This window comes from Ischnura elegans, chromosome 9, assembly GCF_921293095.1.
Source record: "Ischnura elegans chromosome 9, ioIscEleg1.1, whole genome shotgun sequence".
NCBI classification, from domain to species: Eukaryota; Metazoa; Arthropoda; class Insecta; order Odonata; family Coenagrionidae; genus Ischnura; species Ischnura elegans.
In genome coordinates this window covers 76,128,388-76,150,467 of record NC_060254.1, presented here as the reverse complement: position 1 = coordinate 76,150,467, position 22,080 = coordinate 76,128,388, and the positions used below count along the sequence as shown (strand labels likewise).

Here is a 22,080-nt window from a genome sequence, read left to right as displayed (position 1 = left end):
GTTGCAATGTCATAATGGGTGGGTTTCTTCTTGTATTTTTTAAGAATATATGTTTCAAAAATGTTTCCTTTTATATATTATTTGATTGCTGAAATTGGTATCCTTTGATCTGTTTCGGGGTTTACTAGGGAAGCTTCCATGCAGGGACGCAACTTGGAAATAAGGCTAGGAGGGGTTCAAAGCACAACTAATACTGGGGAGTCTGGGGGTATGGCATACCTGCCAGGGTAAGCGTGAGGTGCGGGGGCCCTCCCCAGTAAAAATTAGAGGAAATAGGGAGTTTTACGGCTTCCTGAGGGATATTTTATAAATCCTTACAAAATTATAGAAGTAATATTAATGCAATTAAGTAAAATCGATTTAACTAAAAAATATTCTGAGCTCTAGGGGGGTTTTATCCCCCAAAACCCCCCCCTCGCTGCACCACAGCTTCCATGTACCAAAGACGTGAATTATAAAAAGAAATTTTGCTGGAATTTAAATGCTTGCCAAATTATATTTAAAAAATTATAAAAGTACTGGTCGCACACAAGGATAACTACTATAAGTACAACAGATTAGAATGAAAACATTTATTAAGATATACAATCAGGGCCGTAGTTGGTAAGAGGAATCAAGGTGTTGAAACCACCAGGCAATGCCTGGTCCAGGTATGTCAGGAATGAACAGTCTATGGTCTAACCCCACCGATTAACCCCTAGAAATGCATTTACCCTCTTAAACCCCTCGAAAATTTTTTTTCTGGATACACCCTTGTATACATATACACAAAGAACAGTGGTGTAACTAGGAAAATGGCTTTGGGGGAGAGGGGAAGCCTGGGAGGGTGACCCCCCCAGGTAACAGGGGCTCCGGGAAAATTTTTGAAAAACACGTGCCTGGAAATATATTTTATATCATTTTTTTGCTTAAAATTAAACTTAAAGCAGGTGTAGTTAATAGGTACATATATGTCAAAACCAGACAATAGTTTTAAATATTTTTTTATTTCAGAGAGGCTTTGGGGGGGATATCTCTCCCTCATCCCCCCATAGTTATGCTACTGATAAAGAGCATGACATTAAGAAGTAATTCATCAGTTGTATAAACCAAAGAGTAATGTTTATTTCTTATATCGGCACAATTTGACAACAGAATATTGGCAAAAAGCAGTTAGACTGCAGTCCAGGAAAGATCGTATTCACATACAAATGGAAATTTGTGATCACATTGGGCATCATTATAAAGCCCCTTATTTGACACGCAGCCACAGTTTTCCCTTGTTCCACCGTTGGGCTTTGAGGCTACCCACTTGTTGAATCCAGATGATGCAAGAGGATCACCTGAAATAAAAAAAGTAAAACACACCCTGTCGATTTTTGTAACAATGATGCCTGTTCGCTGTCCGTTTGAAGTCCGCTTATAGCCTGTTGAAAATTTAGAGAACAGAGTACAAATGCTCTTGAACAATCTCAGGCCACACACAAATAGGAACAATTTAGGATCAGCCTTCCAACAGTTTGTACTCTGTTTGCAGCTTGTTCCTTAACAGGCAGGCAACAAGAATTTCGGGAACAATAGGGAACAAACTCTTAGCAGGCAGGGGCTGGTTGGTTGTATATGTTTCACCTCACAGGGAACGAACAGACAACATTGAACAGGCATTCAACAGACAGGGGCCGGTTGGTTGTATGTTTCACTGCATGGGGAACGAACAGACAACTAGTTGGCTGTCCGCTTCCACAACCAGTGGCGGATTTAGGGGGGATCACAAGGGTCGTAGCCCCCATCAAAATTTTATCTAAAACTTTCAAGTTTTATGAGTACAATCTTATTTTGCAATTCATTTTTCTCCATTTTTATTTAAACTTATTTAACTGTTCAATTTTATCGGTTACCGCCAAAAAATGTGGTAATGTTTAACAGTGGACATCGATGTCCATATTACAACATCTCTTAGATATCTTCACAGCATCTGTTGAGGAGATAATGCGTAAACCGATTAAGGTTTTTGCCTATCCCCAGACATACAGACAAAATATTTATGCTCTTCAATTCTACACAGAGCTCATGCTACCTTTGGATGCTGTTTGGGATAACAATTTTTTAGCATCATGGATATTACAACTTGGATATGAATCTATTTTTACAACCTGTTGTGGATGATACAAATAGGATATCTATATATAATGTTCTCAAAATATCCATTGTTAATACCAAAGTGTTTTGGATACATAAACCTAATTTAGATATCTAATGGATATCATCTGTAGCTTGGGTGCAGAGGTGCAACTTACATTCAATCCCTTCCTTCCAAAATGTTTTGCTAAGAAATAAAGTCTAGAAATACAAAATTAATAGCGTATGTACTGTGTGAGCAGAAACGAAATTTGAAATTTTTAATACCATGCGCATTCTGGTCAGATGGTAAGCCAAATCCATTGTTACTGAAACCTATTGTAAAACTTGTGTAGTTGTATACAAAAATTTTTAAATTGTGTAATGTATACCATACCCAGACAGCACAGAATCCTCCGTATCTAATTCGTATGCAGATAGTATCCATCGACGAAAAGCGACGGAGCGGTAGTCAATGGATACTATCTGCATATGAATTAGATACAGAGGATTCTGTGCCATCTGGGTAAATTTTCATGTAGGAGAACAGGTGTTACATTTTGGGGGGAATAGGCCAGCGAAATTGGGGGAATGGGAACCCCAGGATGCAATGATGTCATTTTGCCCACTTCATTTTAATTTAATAATCACTCCTACACGTGTTTCGATTGGCTTGCAATCGTTATCAGGTGCTAACATCGTAGAAGTTAATTCGGGATTTCCATTGATTCAGGTTCTCCATCACGGCTGAGGTTTCGATGAACAAAAGACGTGTCTCATGTCATCAAAGGGGTTTTTGAAAGAGAATTGGGTAGTTGCCTTCATCAAAGAAAACGAAAAATATTGATTGTGATTCGTTACCCAACGAAAGTGTATTCATAATATTTGGTTTTTAGAAACCCCGGTTTAGATGAATGTTAATGGTCAATTTTTATCCTCATTTGAAAAAGGCCAGATTGGCGCCCATGAGATATCACTCCACGTGACTTCACAGGAACCTAGTTCATGTTCAAGAGGATAGAGTTTTACATCATCTGAGATTACCAATGCATGCATGTGGCACAGAGCTCAGGGAAACATCTCTTAATAATCACTTATTAAGATTTCCTTTGGTTGGAAATTTTCCTTTGTTTGATCGGGTATTAATAATACTTATTTAAGCCAAGTGCTACCTGCTAGCAGGGTTTCCTACGCTACTGCCATGCTTGGCAGCAAGCAGCCTGCATCATAGCAGCGCTCATAGCCTCACAGTGGCAGCAGAAACCGGAGCAACGTCATACGGGCTTTTCCCAGCATTCATACTTAGTCATTGTATTTTCGCGCACTTGAAAATTTTCACTTTCCATTTAATAGCAAAGAATGGGTATCTTCATTTAAAAATCTGTAAGTGTGAAATATGTACTCCAGGTGTAATAATCTTTTGATTTAGGCAATAAAAACATAGGAAACTACCCTATTCCAGACAGATCTTCCAAAAGTAATGGATTGGAAGGATCGGAAAGAAGAATGGGAGGAAAGATAGGGGGACGTAGGGGGTTGGGAGGAAGCACGGAGACATATTTAAGAAAATTACATCATACAGACCAATACAATCAAACTTCTGGAATTGCAGCCAATCAGAGGTCAAAGAAGTCACTTCCTTACTAAAAAAGTGACTTGCAATGAATGAGTACCTGATGATGATTGCATGCCAATTGAAACACATGTCGTAGAGTTTGCAAAATTAAAATGAAGTGGACAGTACGATATCTTTGTGCATCATTTCATATGCTGTTCCACAATATCTCTTCGGCAAAAAGATGACTTCTTCCAAGAGGAAGCCATGGATGAAGCATCATTGCCAATCCTGCACCTCCATCTGAATAGAAGAAAACTGAATCCTATTGAGGCATTAAAATTGATTTAATATGGAAGAGAGAATAAACCCCTTCTTCAAGACCATGACTTCCACTTCTATTCAGAGATAGAGTTGCTGGAGTTTTCTGCAGGACTGGTTTAAGTAGTAAGCAAAGTATGCAGCCACGTAGGACTTCAAGCAAAAGGGGATGCCTAAGCACTAATTATTTATCAGGTTATCTATTACACTATCAGGTTATTTTTAATTGGAAATGAGAGGCTAGAATGTTGCTTGCTTACACTAGAAAATTGAAAAGTGTCTTGAACTGACCCTGGCTATGTATATGAACCAGAGGCGGATACAGAAAAAACTCAAGGGGGGGGGGCGCAACATATTTTGAGTTGTCTTTAATTTTATCGTAATAAAAGATGATCAAGTCACAGGCAAAGTATATGAAAATTTTATTTAAAGTGATTATAAACATGTAAAAGACAATGCCATCTTATGATATAAAAAAGTTACAATTGTGGTTTTGCAATGTTCGGCAATACATACAGACCCGCAAGGGGGGGGAGCGCGCCCCCCATCTGTATCCGCCACTGATATGAACTGATATCTTTGTGAATGAAGAAGTGACATCAGTGCCGTAGCCAGGAATTTCGTTCGAGGTGGGGGGGTCCAAAACCAGGGGGGGAAATTTTTGAAAAATAGGGTGCTAAGTAATGCGTTTTAAACTAATTTTAAAACAATTCATAATCCAAAAAACTTCATTTGTTATAAAAATATTTTTTAAATTCATGATTTTTCAATATTTTGTTTTCTTTTATGAAGGAAAATGATTGTGTTATTATATTTCAGGGGGGGGGGGAGGGGTCCAGACCACCCGGACCTTCACTCTGGCTACGCCACTGAGTGACATAGAGAAAATCATCTAAGAATTTCATCATGTTTCTGGGTCAAAAGAAGTAAAAAATGGAGGGGAGATACTTTGCCGATTTGATTGATATTGGAATTCGCTTCTTTTGCAAACAACAACGTACTTTCATAACTGCGAGGCAGGACTCACTACTCAAATATCTCAATTGTGCACCATCTTTTCTTATGTGCAAACAGAGCGTCTCCTTACATCTTGCCACATGCCTATTAACCCTTTTGCTCTCACGGCAATCTCCATTTTCACTCTAAAAGATTAAGCCCTTCTCAAGAATGTTCCAAGTGTTATAAAAATATATTTATGTTAAAAAATTCTTTTGTTGTTTGGAACACAAAATGCTGAAGAGAAATATCATTTTATTAGGAGTGATAAACATTAATACAATCTCCAGTATAAAAGTTAAACTAACTCAAAATGAAAAGTACCTGTCTATTTCTTATGTATTTTAACATTTCCTTGTTCTATTCCTTATTTATTCCAACTTATTTTTTCCAACCGACCCAGTTTTTGGCACAATTCGGCTTTTAAATTGGAAATGACATTGGCGGTTGCAATAAATAAGTGTGGAATGAGATACATACTTTTCATTATATTATGTATCAAGAATTTCCACCAAATATTATGCCAGAAACTGTATCTTTTAATTCACAATATTGCAAACACAGTACTCAAATTTTAATTTCCCATCCCAAGAGAAGAAAGGAGTGGGGTGTATGTATAGACTAAAATGTGAATGCAACGCGGTGTATGTTGGGCAAACGGTGCGACAATTTAAAGAACGGTGAAGTCCTGAAGGCCTGAGAAATAAAAAGACTACTTCGCAATTTGCTATACATTTGTTAGATAACAATCATCAAAGTGATTTTGTTTTTGAGGTGCTTCATTATGAACCTAAAGGACCTAGATTAGACACTTTGGAACAGATGGAAATTTTGCAGCACATACGTTCCAAAGACAGCATTGTAAACGAATTTTTGTATGACTCCCACTCCCCTCTTTTAAGCCTCCCACTCCTAAATTCCTGGGCTAATGACATGACGAACTCTTCGGCCTCTCTCTCACCTGAACCATCCCCCTCCACCTGCCATGCCCTCCCTAACGGAGCCTCCTCCCCCTAACTTCTTTCATACCATATGACCAAGTTTCCCCCCCTCCCCTCCCTCTTCTCTGTTGACCAATCAGTTCAACCTAATTACCTTCCTCCCTACCCCTCATAGCCTGGAATAAAAGGATGTGATGGACCTCTGTAGAGTTCACCTGTTGATGACGTCGTCGTTTCAACAATGTCGTGAATAAATATTAATGTGAAAGCACAAAGTTCTTCTTTTTAATTTAATTAATTCACAATATTGCAAACACATTTTTACATGGGATTACACACAGTACTGATATATTAGAACCTTGAGTATGTAATGATTAAGGTGCCCACAAGGTTCAACAAGAATCTTCAGAAACACCCTTCCTGACTGGTAACGCAGTAAGTTGACCGTGCAATCATGCTATGATAGGGTTAGGGGGTGGAGTCCAGTGGCTGGGGTAAGGGATGGGTACCCATTGAGCTGGGTCCCAAATCTGAGGGATGAAAATACCCAGGCTACTCACCACCAAAAAAAGAGCTCTGTACATAGAGGTTTAAAATATTCTCATGCTACTCATAGCACGGAAAATGTTTTCCAATTGTAGGCACCGGCAGGAAAGGGTTAAAGGATTAGCCAATGGAAGAATCTTGGGAAGACCTGCATCAAACCAATCTTTGGATTGATGAGTAACAAATACCGACCCTGATTAACAAGGCAAATTTGCTTTCACGATAAACGTTGGTCTCAGTTCATTGCAACGGGGAAAAATTGTCTAGGACTGTAATCAAACCATGGATCCTTGACTTTCTGGGTCATTACCAGGCCATTACACTGTACCAGTTCTGTGATTCCCATGGCAATTGACCACAGATCCCAGTGCTAGAAGTTAGGCCTTTAGGGTCCACCAATGATGGCAATGCAAGGGATATGGGTATCCAAGAAGCCACTACAAGTAGTGTACTCAATTCCATTTCAACTTGGTGTTAAATATAGAATACGTTTTAGCTCTGCTGCATGGTCAATGTTGAAATTTGCATGTTTTCCCCAGGCAAAAAGTGCACATTTCAATGCTATTCACATGGCAGCGATTAAATACTTTGCATTGCCCTCAGTAATTACTAAAAATAGAACTCATATCTGTCAGCAGTACAGAACTTATATCACTCACCAAATATGGTAACAAATTCTCCCTCCTTCAGCCTGTCGTGAAATCCCAACCAGGCCCATGCTCCTGCATCACTGTTTTCCTTCAAGATGGTTGAAATCACCCCAGACTCCGCATCAGAATTGATGATGGTGAGATGACCACCTTCAGCTGCACATGTTGCAGAGGCCAAGTCAAATGCAGCTGCTGTCCTGTGGAACTTGTAGTATCCTATTCCATGGAACAGCTGGTATCCTGTAGGCATTGGAGGAGGAGCTGGGGAACAGAAATACAAAATTTAAAAACAGGAAAACTGTGTGAGTCAAATATATCAGTGTTTAAGTGTTATTATTTTATCCACCTCCAAATGTGCCATAAATTTACCCTAGTCCATGAAACAGCTTTATGTGAACGTTACTTCATTATCCATCTCCAATACTCTTGCCCCATTGGGAGTGTGCTCATAGTAGCTACAAAATAATAAGCTTTTCAGTTTCAGACAATTTCAGTTGGAACATTACAGAACTTTGCAATTATAATGTTGTACATGGTCAAATTGTGGATGTATCATATGGTGTGACCGACTTGTGGCAATGAAATGGCAAGGCTGACAGCTTTAGCTGGATGTTACTGGATACTGTAATGATAAAAATGTGCATCTTTTATTGGCTGGAACCTAGTTTGTTGCTTGCTGTTGTGCAACATTGATACATAATTAAAGGATAGTATTGACAATGTTTTTACTTTGATGTGATCACAACTAATGGGAATGTAAACAGCTAGTAGGGAATTGCTATGCTGAGTCATGACCTGTGGGTGAAAAATTGTTTGGATGAGGTGTTCCAGCATGCATCATTATTGACCCTTATAGTGACAGCCTATTTTGCCTCATATACTAAAGAATGCTGGAGATTTTTTTGGCAAATTTGTAGGTTTGCACGTAAAAACTTATAAAAAGCCTAATATGCATTTTATGAAGCTAATATTTTTTTCACAAGCTCTTTATATTTATGGGTTTATTAAACATTACAGATATTTAAAGGAAAACAGTTACAAAAGCCACACAAAGCACAAAAAATAAATGGTACGAGAGTAAAAAAAAACCAGCCAATAGATCAGCCAAATGGCACGATAAAGGTTAAGTCCTGGCTGAGAGGAAAATATTTTCACACCAGTGGCACCGACTCCATGGGGCCTGAGGGGGCCCGAGCCCCCTCAAAAATTCGTTATGGGTGTGAGGAAAAATGTGTCAGGCTTGTCGATTTTCCCCAGAGTGTCCAGATGTCGAGATTTGAGTTATCAGGGTTCTACTGTTGACCATATGACTGTTCTAAGATGCATAAAATCTTAAAACTCACTACTTATAAAATTTCCTGGGGCAAGATCCCCAGTTTGGGCCCCCCCAATATTTTTTGTGAGTCGGCATCCCCGTTTCACACCTTTTACACAGCTCCTGAAGATGTACTTCGATGTGTGGTGAAGACTCATCTCAATTCAAGGCATGGATTATTTTCATGAATCGGACTTTTTTATGATTGGAATTAGAATATCACCCACAAAAACAATTCATTTTCCGTAATTCGCAGTGATTTTATCATGAAAAAAAGTATAGAGTCCAACGTAGAGAATTAAAAATTCAAAGCTCACTGTGTTTTCATCACACTTACTATGCATAAAGTGGCCATGTATCCCAATTTGGCTGGGACATTCCCAGTTTACACCGCTATTGAGAGTGGTTTCCAAGAATTCTCTAGATTGTTCCTGTTTCATGATAACATGTATTATCAACATAATATAATGGGAATCATATTTTTTATAATAACAGTATGTTACATAAAGCATAACATAATATGTCAATAAGAGATTTGATTTTAGTTTGTCAAGTAAGGAAAAAAATTAAAAAATAAAATAGTAACAATAATCTTAGTTTTGATTTTACAAACTCATTTCCATGTAGTCACGCTATAGGATTTTGGACTACAATTGTATATTACGCTATCTTTTGAGAAAATTTCGAACTGTTTTTGGCATGGAAATTTATTAAAACAATTAGAGCATGATGTAACAAAATTTCAAATGTAGCAAAATTTCAAATATAAATTGAATATTGTATTGTCATCAGAAGGAAGCAAGTGTGGGAAATTTGTAGCCAATTCGAGAATGGGAAGAATATTAAGCCTATTAGTTCCATCTACTTGGATTGGTACTTGCGAGAAATGCCAAGGGTATTTTAATTATATGCAAAACTTTTGAAAAAAATCTGTTATGCCATATTTTGGTGCATCAACATGCTGTTTTTATTTCACTCTTCTTATATTAGTTTTTAACTGTATAATCAATTGTGATTTTTAATTCAAGGGTTTAAGGGTCGACCATTACCATACCTCCACAGCAAAAACGCTCAACAATTGCCCACCGAATCAAATCCGCTCATCTAGTAGCCCGACTATACGAATCCGCTCAGCTGGCAGTAGCCGGAGCATAAACGCTCATCTCCTGTTCTCCAAGCTTGGAGGTAAGCGTTTATGCTCCGGACACTGCCAGCTGAGCGGATTTGTATTGTTGGGCTACTAGATGAGCGGATTTGATTCAGTGGGCGATTGTTGAGGGTTTTTGTAGTGGAGGCATCGATTAATTGCATGAGGTGATTTGAGCGATTTTTGGACCCCCCCTCCCCCTTAGTGAGATTTGGCTCTACCTCCCTTCACCTCTCTCTAATCTCACATAAGATTGTTCAAAAATGCCTCTTTCCAGATTAAATACGTTAATCTATATGTCATTGCATCAGATTTTTCATTGATTGCTTAATTATTTTCATTTAAGAGTAGTGTTTTCAACCCAGTTTTCTTACAATTTCACTCTGTTTCTTGCAGAGATTATGGGATACTTGCCAGGACCTTTCCCCTCTCCTCCACGTGAGATTGGGTGAGAATAGGTTTGACACTCCCCTCCCCCCCTCTAACGCCTAACGTAATTAATTGATGCCCCCAAATAGACATGCGCCAACTTAATAGATTATAATAGAATATTAGATTGATATATCTTTCATATTAAATACGTTAATTTATGCTTCATTTCATTGGATTTATCACAAAAACAATTTGTTTAAATCTTTTTATGTAAGACTGGCAGGCTACCCAGAGTTGCTCGGGAAATATTGTACCCAGAGAAGTGGTAAACTTAGATCCTGGAATCAGTGGCGTAGCCAGTGGGAGAGTCCAGGGTGGGTCTGGACCCCCCCCCCCCCGAAATATAAAACACAATCATTTTCCTACATAAAAGAATACAAAATATTAAAAAATCGTGAATTATCAAAATATTTCTGCAACAGATGAAGTTTTTTCGATTATGAAAAGTGTTAAAATTAGTTTAAAACCCTCTACTTTGTACCCTGTTTTAAAAAATTTCCCCCCCTGGTTTTGGACCCCCCCCCCCCCCCCGAACGAAATTCCTGACTACGCCACTGCCTGGATTTCATGGCCACATAGCAGGAATTTTAGGCACTCCAAACAGTAAACAATGGAAAAAATGATTTGCGTATAATGCACGTACGGGATCACCTTCTACACCGTTCTGCAACCTTGATCGCTGTGTGTCCGCACGTGGACAAGCGTACCCAGCAGGAACAGGAGGGGGCAGCTGAACCCCACCCCTATAAGCTAAAATAAATTAAGTGCAAAACGAAAGTTTTAAACAAAATTGCTTATGAAGAAAAATGATTTTAGTAGAGGACCTAAACTAAAATGAAATCATTATTTTTTCAAGAGAATGATTGTATAGACTGATAAAACTTTGTCATAATTTCATTAGAATTTTGGTTTCCTTAACCTTTTCTGTGCAAAAATGTTACTTCTTGAACGACCATGGCTTCCTCCCCCCCTTGTTTTGATCCTGAGTACGCCCATGTGCACGAGGGTAGACAAAAAGCGTCTGGTTAACACCAGCAAATAGGTTTGTACCAATAGGATTAATAGATATTGGTATATTTTATTATTTGGGTTACGTTTTCCCCTAGAGCGAGTGATGAGGTGAGCCTATCCGTCAGGATATCCAACCACAGAAGTTGTATGACGTGACGCAACAAATGGTAAAGCCTGAATCACATGATGATTTTTTCCGTAATTTTCGAGTGATTACTCCAGCGATCACTAGAGTGATCACTCGCAAATGATCTCCGCGCGCAATAGGGTAGTTTACTTCTTCAAAGAAAACGAAAGGCATTGATTGCGATTCGTTACCCACCACTAGTGTATTCATAATATACAAATTATTTCGTTTTAGAAATACCGGTTTAGACGAATGGCTATGGTCCATTTTTATCCTCATTTGAAAACGGCCAGATTGGCGCCCAAGCGATGCCACTCCACGTGACGTCACAAGGACCTAGTTTCTATACGAGTAGATAGGAGTTATACATCGTCTGAGATTACCAATGCATGTATGAGGCGCAGAGCTCAGGGAAACATGCGTTTGATAGGGTATTAATAATACTTATTTAAGCAAAGCGCTACCTGGTAGCTGGGTACTCTCCTACCTGCTAGGAGCCTGCATCGTAGCGGCGGCGTAGCGGCGCTCATACCCTCGCAAAAAGGTTGCCTCACACGGCGGCAGCTAGAACCAGAATGACGTCACATAGGATTTTGACAGCATTCATACTTAGCCGTCGGGTTTTCGCGCTCTTGAAAATTTTCACTTTTCATTTAATCGCGAAAAATAGATATCGTCATTTTAAAATCTACAAGCGTGAAATACGTACTCTAGGAGTAATAATCTTTCGATTTACGCAATAAAAAATAATACGAAACCACCCTATTGTTTTTCGCGATCGCTCCAATGGCGAGGATTCCCATCACTTTTTTTCATCTCCTGGTCAAGGCTATTTGATCCTCATTGATGACTTGATCCTGGTCATGGCGAATGATTTTTTCTCTGTGGATTTATCACACAATTTGTGCATTGCGGGCTTGATAGTGACCCTATTTAGTATGCTAAAGTGGATTACACTCGAATATGGTCCCTCACTTTTTTACACTGGCAATTTCGGAGAAAGGGGGGCACTATATTAAGATAAATAAGGTAATCGTGGATGGAGTCCAGGTTTGTTCTTTTCACCGTGGCTGTTCCTGGTATACTAAAATCAGTCATGAGCGACCGCCTCTATGTGGTCTAAGTTCGGGCTTTGCTCTCCGGCTGTGGTGCTGTGCGCACGATTTGTGACTGCTCGTGGAATCATATGCTCAGCAGTCCTTTCCACCTTGCCCGGTAATACATTCTAATATTATATTCTCCGTGTCGCTCTTGAAGATATCCATTCTCAATTGTTCAAGCAATCTAAGCCTAGCGCGCACCCTCCGAGTTTACAAAAGGGCACTTTCACTCCACACCAAGAAAATCTTTTGTACGGCCATAATCGGGCCATTCTTAACTTATGGTTACCACGCCTCGGGCTCTATAGCAATTGCTCATTTACACAAACTCACAGTTATACAGAACAAGCCAGGACAATCACGGGCGCTCACTGGTTCGTCCGCAACATTAACATACACGAAAACCTCAAGATTAAAACACTAACACACACAATGCATGACCGACATCGCAATATCTTTCGAAAAATCATTTAACAGAATACAAAATACACTTCTATAACCTCCATGGAACTGCAATGGAAACCCGCATTTCTAGTACAATAGACCAACAAATGCAATGACACTTTCCACACAATATTACACGAAAAATAGCTATTAAACAAAGCAACGCCATAATTCACATAAAACGCCTAACTGCGATTAATAGGTACGGCTGAAAATCGTGTCAATAACTGTAAAACGGTATTCAAAAAAATACATTGTAAAATTGCACACAGAAATCATAACACTCTATACAAGCTTCTTTTCACAAAAATAAAATAAGAAACCCAATTAAATCTAAATAGTATGTAATGTATAAAATTTCATGTCTTGATCGCAACATTTACTACCTAGGGCAGACATCACAGTATCTAAAAAAAATAGGATTTCTCGGTACATGTCATCAATAAACAAAAGAATAACACTATATGCCCTTGCAAAGCAAAGTTTAAACAATAGCCATACTTTTAATCTTGATAATGCTGAAATTTTAGATTACGAAAACAATTTTAAAAAAGACTAATTAAAGAAATGATTCATATATCTAAAAATAAAATAACTGCAAAAAAGATCAGACATTAAAAACTTTAGTAAAATTTATTTTAATTTAAATAATCCAAATTGATGGTAACGATGTTATCTAACTAACCTAGCTACAATTGATAAACAAAGCGCAAATAAGGTATGTCACTTCTTGTACTCTCTTTTTTATTAATCCACAATAGCATTTTTTATATTTTCTATTTTGTTATTGTAAAAATTGTTCAACTCATCATGTATTAATTCATTGTAACCATTATTCATAGCCCTGATAATGATATAATATCGGCAACATTTTTGCATTTCATTTCACTGACCTACACTCCAAGAACAAATGTAATTACCTAATATATAAATTGAGGTCACGATGAAGAAATCGAATAGCTGTAAACGCAGTTACAATAAAGGCTTAGCGTAGTGTCGGTGATACAGAAAAAGGACGAAGGAAGTTTATAAAAAAATGTGTAAAAAAATACACGAAAGCATATAACCTTTATAAATCCTATCAAGAGGAAAACTCGCTACGTACCAACTATCACTCCATGCAAATGAAATGTCTGGATTCCGCCGTACTCCGTCACGCCATGATCCAAGCGTAATTTCCACTGTTTCGGCAGTTGCGGAGAGATTTTCTTCAGCACGAAATCGGTCGTGAAGTGACCCGTTTCGTTCTTCTTGCACGACATTGAGAACTCCATCGTGCGATTGGAAAAAGGGTTTCCCAAATACGCGCCATCGGAACTCGCTATTAGGAGAAGCGTAGATAGGAACGTCAGATACATCACAAAACAGCTGCACATCGCTGGGGACTTTCGTAGGCGATGGAGTAAAGTCTAGCGGTTGTATGGCGAGTTTCACACTGCTTTCGCAGTAAGCTTCTCAGTTCAACTGCTTGAGTCGCGAGACATCGGCTACGTATTTATCGCAATTCGTCTCCATCCACTGCCGTAAGAATGTAAATAAATTAATCTAAGGGAGGAGTTAAATTTATGACATTTCGTAGAACCTTCCTTGATACAGGCAAGGTTAAATCAATGAAGCTCTGGGTATACATCGCACAAATACACATGTTTTGCGAGACGGTTGGAACGGTATGCATTGTAGGGAGGACGGGTTCTGATTGTGTGAATGGAGTTTTACGACCTGAAAAAAACGCGTGAGATCATCAGGTCACCCACTGAAGGGGTGGTTTTGGGGGAGGGGCAGTTGCAGCCAATATTCCCCGGAACCAAAACTCGCGCTCACGGCCGTATTGTCGAGCGGCAAAGGGGTTAAAACCTCCCTCGAAATCTTTGGGAAATTTTGTCATTGAGTGTGTTGGGCGTGACTCTCCCCTACATGAACCCTCCCGAAACGTATGTGAAGAGCATGGAATGAGTTGGGGTTTTATTAACAGCGACTACCATCGATAAACTCATTTGTGGGGGTGGCATGCTGCCAACATCTATGTACCATTAAGCGGCCCATACACGGTCGTGCGCTGCCCGCCATGTACTGCAAGGCACGCCAAAAACGTGTCTACCAACGGCCACGTTGCTCAGTCCAATGTGTCGTGCCGTGCAGTGACAATTTCAATCAGGAAAGAAAAGTTTTTTGCAGTTTTATTAATTGATTATGAGTGTGATAGTTGCCAAAGTTTCAAAAGTTCAATTTTTATTCTGGTATGTATACCTTGGTTTCATCGTGATATTCAATTTTTTATGTTAGTTGGAAGTACCGTTGAATAGACTTTATTGGTAGGAGCCCGGATCGACTCTTCTGCGTTCCTTAGTCTAAAATAATCCATTGCCAAGCCCGCGATGTTCATGTTACCTTACACTGTGTGGTGCTCCTCGGATGAGAAAGTCATTTCTCTTAATTTTGATATGGAAAGAAGTCCTTTTTTGATTTTTTTATCTTCGTCAATTATATTTTTTATATACCAGTTCAACATTGAACACACTTTGTCAGCCCCCTTACCACCATCACCTTCATGATGGGTAAAAGTTGTGCATTCATTCGTTGAAACATGGTGCACTCCAAAGACATTAATAGTAGGCTTCCTGAGGTACCTACTATATAGTTGTGTTGGACAGGAATACAAAGGATACAGGATGCAAATAAGGTGAACTGGATGTTATTTCATGCGTCTGCCACGGCTAGCAGGCAGCTGTTCACCGCAGAAAGGGAACTAGTCCTGGACTACACAATATTGAAGGCGTTGTTAGGCTAATAACAAAGCTCGGACATGTTTCCTTTTTGTAACAAACGTTGAGCCTTGCACCTAGCAACAACTTATAGAAAAAAAAGAATATGTCCTTGTTGAATAAAAACTTTGGTGCTATGTCGCCGCGTCAATTTTTGGGTGGCCCCAACGTTTCCCGACCGAAGGGAATCTGTTCCCTAGAGAAAGCGACTACCATCGGTCGGGAAACGTTGGGGCCAACCAAAAATTGACGCGGCGACATAGCACCAAAGTTTTTATTCAACATGACGAGTGCCCGCGAAAGTTTTGACGAAGAGAAAATTGTCCAATTTGGACATGATGCCTTTCTGCATATAGCGATTCATATGTACTTGCGAGGGATATCACTGAAAAGCTATGGATTCGATTTATATATGAATTGTATACAGGGGCGATCGGAGGTCAAAAAGCCCTCGGCTTGCGCTCACGATGGGGCCCTCCTTTACGGCCCTATTTTGAGCTTCGCCATCAGAAAATTTTAGGCAATTGTACGCCCGGAAATGGATTTTATTGGCTATATGCAATTCTAATTCTTGGTTTATAAAAGTTTTATAAAAACAGCATTTTCGTAAGAAAATGTACTATGAAAAGTGATAATTTCACAGCATGTAAAATTTAATAATGTATTAAGGTTCTATTATCTATTCAGAAATTGCACGGAAACATGAAGGAGGAAAATAACCATTTCGAATAACTCTATCAAAAAAAGCATCAGGTACTATTTTATCTTCTGGCACTTTTTCTTTATTTATTTTTTAATAGAATATTTTTAGGCAGAGTGTTGTTCATAAAGCAACTAATTAAAACGTAGATTTTTAAAATTGCAAGAAGAACTATGGTCAAGCAATCTGAGTCTTTTTTGTTACACCTTTCAAGTGCGCTTGACGATAGACACGACCTGGGGCCCTCCGCGATCGCCGACCAGCCGGCCTGGCCAGACCGCCCCTGGGTATACATTTATCTCGAGTGTAAATCTTGGTAAACAGTTCTAATTACAGTTCATTTCTTCGTGAAACTCGGATTGCTAAACCGTAATCATCGTGAGGAGTAACTTTAGTGATCCCCAGGAATAATCATCGGGCTTCCAACTGGGTATTGTTTTGGGTACATTCAAGATACACTATGTTTCAACGGCTAAGTCTGCCATCGTGATCAGGGGTTGAATTTGGAGCCTAGTTTTTTCGGTATTTATACCCTCGAATTCCGTTGAAGTGGGCACTGATTGGTTAGTTCACGATCAATATTGTTTTCGTAAGTTGTGGTTAATTATGCCCTTCCACGTATTACTTAACTGTAAGCTTTAGAGAATAACTGAAATGGTAAACTTCACACAAATTCTCATGGAGATCAAACATTTCCAGAAGATATCGCCGGACACTGTTAATTATGTATGTTAGCTTTAGTCCCCTATCATAGCATTCTGTGTACTCCCGAGGTTTTGAGATCCAGGTCTTGCTTTGGTGTTCTGATGCAGACTTTGTTCTTGGTGGCAGATTTGTGAATAGCTTCAACGGTTTTGTGTTTCTATTTCACTGAGCGGTAGGTGACAGCACATTTGGTGGCCAATTGGAGAATCTTCAATTGTAAGAGGGCCGTTTATTTTCGGTTCCGATGGCTCATGAATAAAGAGGAAGTGATTGATTGAAAATTATTTCATAGCTAAATATTGAGCACACTTATGGTGTGCTTTCGACATAATTGCCTTGGGTATTGATTAATTTGTCGAGCCTGTGGACAGTTTCCAAAGGCTAGACCAACTATAATTATTTCATATTAATAATAACCTATACTATTTTAAATCATTTTTTGCTATAGCGTTAAAAGATATTTATTTTATTTTTTTACAGCGAAAAAAAAACAATTTTTTTCATTTTTGTCATTTTTTTCAGGTGCTTTGCGGGATCGGAAAATGACGTCCGATTTTAATAATTCCTTTTTTTGTTTTTCTTTTGCTAATGTATCGCAACTTTTCCGCGCTATAGCGACACGAAAATTTTAACTTGAGTTTTTCGCACCACCATAGCTGACAGGCATTTCTAAACCTTCTTCATAGGATGTTGCCGTGAATGACTTCTAATAAATGTTGCCTTTGTCCTGAAACTCATCGCCCGTTTGTAAATGCTTTCCTCCCAGCCAAATCTTCATTTCAGCGTAAAGATGGAAGTCACACGGCACTAGATCGGCATTGTAATGTTGGGTGATCTGAAATGTCCCATTGTACTTGCTAAAGGAGCAGTTGGACTGGATCAGCGCTGAGATGACGGGCGTTGTCATGGATCAGAACACTTCCAGAAGTCAGCATGTCTCCACTTTTATTTTGAATGGGCATGGGCGTAATTTTTCACACTGAGCAGCTGCATTAACGCAAAAAATTTCTTTTACCGGGATAAAGGTGAAGAGATGTCAATCCTGAAGCCATTCGGCGAGTTTTATGGCTGTCGCTCCGCAGTGTTCGCTTTCCGAACGTTCGGATTAAAATAAATCCTTCCTCGTAATATACGTAGTTTTTTCTAATCTAAGGAGGATTTAACCCTCTATAACCCAATGTTGCTTCTAAGCAGCATCGAAAATGTTCAAACTTTCAGCTCTCATTAGGAAATATCTTAACTGCCTATCGTTTTGTTGTGTAAATTTTAATGAAGAAATATTTAGCTGTCACGATAATTATAATTGAATGTAAAATTTTCTAGTTTTCAAGATGAAAAATCTTGAAAATTGATTTCTTCCAGAATAAGTTCAGGGTTAGAAAGGGTTGAGATGGTATTTCGTGGTCAAGTATCACGCTAGAAACTATCAGAGAGTCATTATGGTCAAGCTGCAACAGTTGCTGAGGTAAAATTTACAGTCATGTTCCAAAACGTTACTAGCAGATGGATTCAAATTTTTTCCGTATCTTACTTATCGCTTACCCCATATAAAATTGAAATGATAGACACCGACGTAACATGAGTGGTAAGTGCATAATTGCTGTTCATATTTATACGGTTTTCTCACTGAGCCAGCCGTTTGTATCTTTGATCAATTGCAAAAGGTATTAGGTACGGTTAAAGCGTAACTAAGTGGATGATTCCCATTCATTTAGCATTTAATTCCGCATAACTAACGACTTTTCTTGCTTAGCCGCTTGGGTTTCTTCCCGAAAAATAGTCCTTGAAGAATTTATTGGATACATAACCAGCCAAACGATCAGTAATTTGATATTCACAGCTATAATTTTCATAAAATTGCACAAAATTCAAATTACTTTGAATTATAAATGAAAATAGTGTTGACTTCTAATGAAATACTTGAACAATCTAAGCTATAATTAAAAGAGTTGCCATCAAAATAAATTATTTATGGTAGGCTTGAATGCGATGAAACATCATTTTACTAGCGATAAGCAATTTTTTTGCGAATCACTCGATGAAAATAACTTCGGCTATCCAAAGATTATTATGCGGAACACGTTCATCCTTCGGCAGAGATGTGACTTTTTTTTTAAAACTAAGCTCGTAAAGAACGAGACTGCTTGAAGTCATGAATATTAACTTACTCTTCAACGCATGGATTAGTGCGAGAAAAACACAGTATTTAGAATGCGTAAGTTTTATTTGCTCATTTTTAGATTCTTCAAGCAAGCTTCTTTTCCCCTTGAGTTCGTACATTCGTCACAATTAGTGACGATATTCAAATGTTCTCTCTAAAGGTCAAGGCTCTTAAAATTTGCCTTGAAACACGAGTAATGTGTTTGCGGATTACGATGCACTCACGTACTTCACAGTTTGAGATTAAAAAATAAAAGTGAATTTCATATGAACGTTCCTAGTATCATAATAGTCACCTTGAAGAAGCTCCTTACGACGGAAACTCACGTTAATGTGTTTCATAGACTCAAAAAATTAAAATGAAATGCTATGATACTATATACAGCTAACAATAATGAAATTATTACATAAAAGTAAATATTCATCCGAAATGGAACCACCGGAACTTGTTCTACCGATTGCGCTGTCCAACATTTTATCCAGAATCCTCGAATAAAATTGGAGGAAAAAGCTTGTAGATTATTTTTTTAATACAGTGTAAAACCTTCGTTACAAAGAAGCTAATATTTAGTCATCTTGTCACGCAGTACTTGATTTTTTTATTCAAGGAGCTAACAAATCTTCCTAGTGCTGAATGTTGTTATTATAATGCACGTCGTAACTGCTAATCTCCCTCGAGCCTTCAGAATGAAGAACTAGAATAATTAATTCTTGAACAAGAATCGAAGAATAAAGAATTTCCCACCTACCTTTTCAATGTACACCTCTGATTTAGGTAAAATTGTGCGAGCAAAAATGAAATGTACTCTGAGTTAAAATAAAACTGAAATTAATTGATAACAATTTTAAAAAGTAAATAAAAAACTCCAGTTTAGTTCTCGAAATTTTCTCCAAAATCAATTACTTTAATGTACTTCACAGTGTAATTTATATTTTCGCTGACATTACTTTAAAATTCTTAGAGAAATACCGTCTCATTTGAGGCTTTAGGGGCACAATCCCTTTGGTTGTATTCAGCGCATATACAGGGTGTCACGAAATTTTAAGCCAGATGTCAAAAAAAAAAAAAAGAGGAGAGAGAACTAGAAGGCTGGCGGAGACCGAACCTCCCCTTCAGGTGTTTGTTCTTCCCGCATTTCACGCCAGTGCCTTCTAGCTCTCTTTCCTATCGACCCTCCTGTAACGAATGGGTCGATTCTATCTTTATTGTTATACATATAACATTTTTGGGGTTCCTTATAATTTTCATCCCCAAAATGCTCTTTAATACATTATTATACATCATCATCGATTAATTTAAATTACGTAAAAAAAACTAAATTTATATACAATTGGTTCCTCTTACTGTAGTTTACTAAATAGAAGCGACAAGCCAGATGTCAGTGGGAACCAAAATTACATATGATGTTTGGGTTTAAAATGCCCCACTTTTAAACACAGAAACTTTGAACCAAGTACCCCGACTGGCCGCGAGTTTACCCTGTTCTTAGATGCTTTGAACAAGTCATGACTTGGAATTTTTTTTGCCTGCCGGAGATCGCGATGCATCGAAGCATCGGGCAAAAGGGCAAACTCGCGTCCAAACGGAGCGCTTGGTTCAAGGGGTGGGCAAGCCGTGGTTGTTCAAGTTGTAACATTTTAGCACAGAAAAGTTTAATGAAACCAAAATTTTAAGAAAATTATGACCGCGATTTATTAGTTCATAAAATTATTTGCGCTAAAATAATAATTATTTTTATTTTAGTTCTATGTAACTTTCGTTTTGAGCTAAATTTTTTTAGGGGGGCCAGCTGCCCCCTCCTGCCTCCCGCTAGGTACGCCCATGTTCCTACTGGCATTAGCTACCCACTGTTAAAAGTTCGTGACACAATCTTTCTCCACCTTGTATTGAGATGTACTCAAGTATGGCACAGATTACTCAAACTTTGAAAATATTTCACACGCTTTCAGCGTTAATTTACAATCTGAGCTTGAAAAGTGAAAATATAAAGAAATATATAGCATAATAAAAAATGAAAGCAAAACTAATACTAACTACGGTTCAAACGGGAAAAAATGATTGTGGTCGAGGATGATTCATCTCAATCAACTTCAATAAGTTACACTATTAAAATATAAATCTTTGGATAGCCTAGCCAAGAACATAAATGGTTACCCAAAGGCTTTTTCTTTCCTTACCCATGGTGGTCAAAGATCCCTCATTGGTGAACTCAGCCCGCGTGATAACACAATAGTACATTCTCTCCCAAAAACGGATCACGACTCCTTCCATACCTACGGGCCAACGGCTACAGTAACCTCCATCATTATCTTTTTTCAAGGCAAGGTTTTGTATCATAAAACTTTAAAAGCTTTTATTGTTTCTGGGAACTTTATTTACAATTTCTACAAGACAACAAGAGTAAATATATTTTAAGTCCACGAGTAGAAATACAAAAGAAAATTATACATGAAATTAGTTTATTTTGTATACATGAAGATACAAAAGAAAATTAAAATAGAGATATACCAAGAATAATGACACGCTGATTTGTTTTCAAAGGAAACATTGCAAAAAATACATGAAAATTGGAAGTAAAACTTTCCCAAACGCTGGAAAAAAATTAAAAGGAGGCTTTCATGAGATTCTTTATTTAACGGTAATTTTGGCAGAACTTTATGCAAAAATAGAAAGGCGGGTTCGGTTGATCAACCACTACAGGTTCCGCTAAATGAGTCCCTAAGTTTTGTTGAATGGAACATGTAAAAAATGTCAAATTGTGTAGTTTAGAATTATAAATCATAGCGCTTTTTTACAACAGTACTTACTACCTAATTCTTATAATACCTTATGGAGCGTAAAATCATCACCATATTTTTAAACTCGGGGCTTTTGATTCCATGTGCACAAACCATATATCATTAAGGTGTAAAATATTATGCCAAAATATACTTGTTACAAGATCGTTTTCCACCGATAAGACGACTTGATAGTATATCCCTCGCGAGCTCCATTTCAGGCTGTAGGCATTCCTAATTAATTTTGCCTTTTTTCTCTATTAATGCAGGAAATGCCAATATATTGAATGTAT

General features: G+C 38.1%; 1 protein-coding gene across 1 annotated transcript; it reads right to left on the bottom strand.

Moving 5' to 3' along the window:
• Positions 1-1,020: 1,020 nt before the first annotated feature.
• LOC124165499 (hemolymph lipopolysaccharide-binding protein-like) lies at positions 1,021-14,160 on the bottom strand. The gene is made up of 3 exons (XM_046542940.1): positions 13,788-14,160; positions 7,116-7,367; positions 1,021-1,322 (listed from the first exon to the last, which is right to left on the bottom strand). Exons 1-3 carry the CDS (start codon positions 14,056-14,058, stop codon positions 1,153-1,155), a joined length of 693 nt encoding a protein of 230 aa, XP_046398896.1. The 5' UTR covers positions 14,059-14,160; the 3' UTR covers positions 1,021-1,152.
• Positions 14,161-22,080: the final 7,920 nt, after the last annotated feature.

What these genes read in the sequence shown, in the direction of transcription:
- LOC124165499 (XM_046542940.1), bottom strand. Translation starts at nt 14,058, where the DNA reads ATGTGCAGCTGTTTTGTGATGTATCTGACGTTCCTATCTACGCTTCTC. An exon ending in TTTGCATGGAGTGATAGTTG is followed by an intron (nt 7,368 to 13,787) that starts GTACGTAGCGAG and finishes TCTGTTCCCCAG; the next exon opens with CTCCTCCTCCAATGCCTACA. An exon ending in AGAATTTGTTACCATATTTG is followed by an intron (nt 1,323 to 7,115) that starts GTGAGTGATATA and finishes TTTTTATTTCAG; the next exon opens with GTGATCCTCTTGCATCATCT.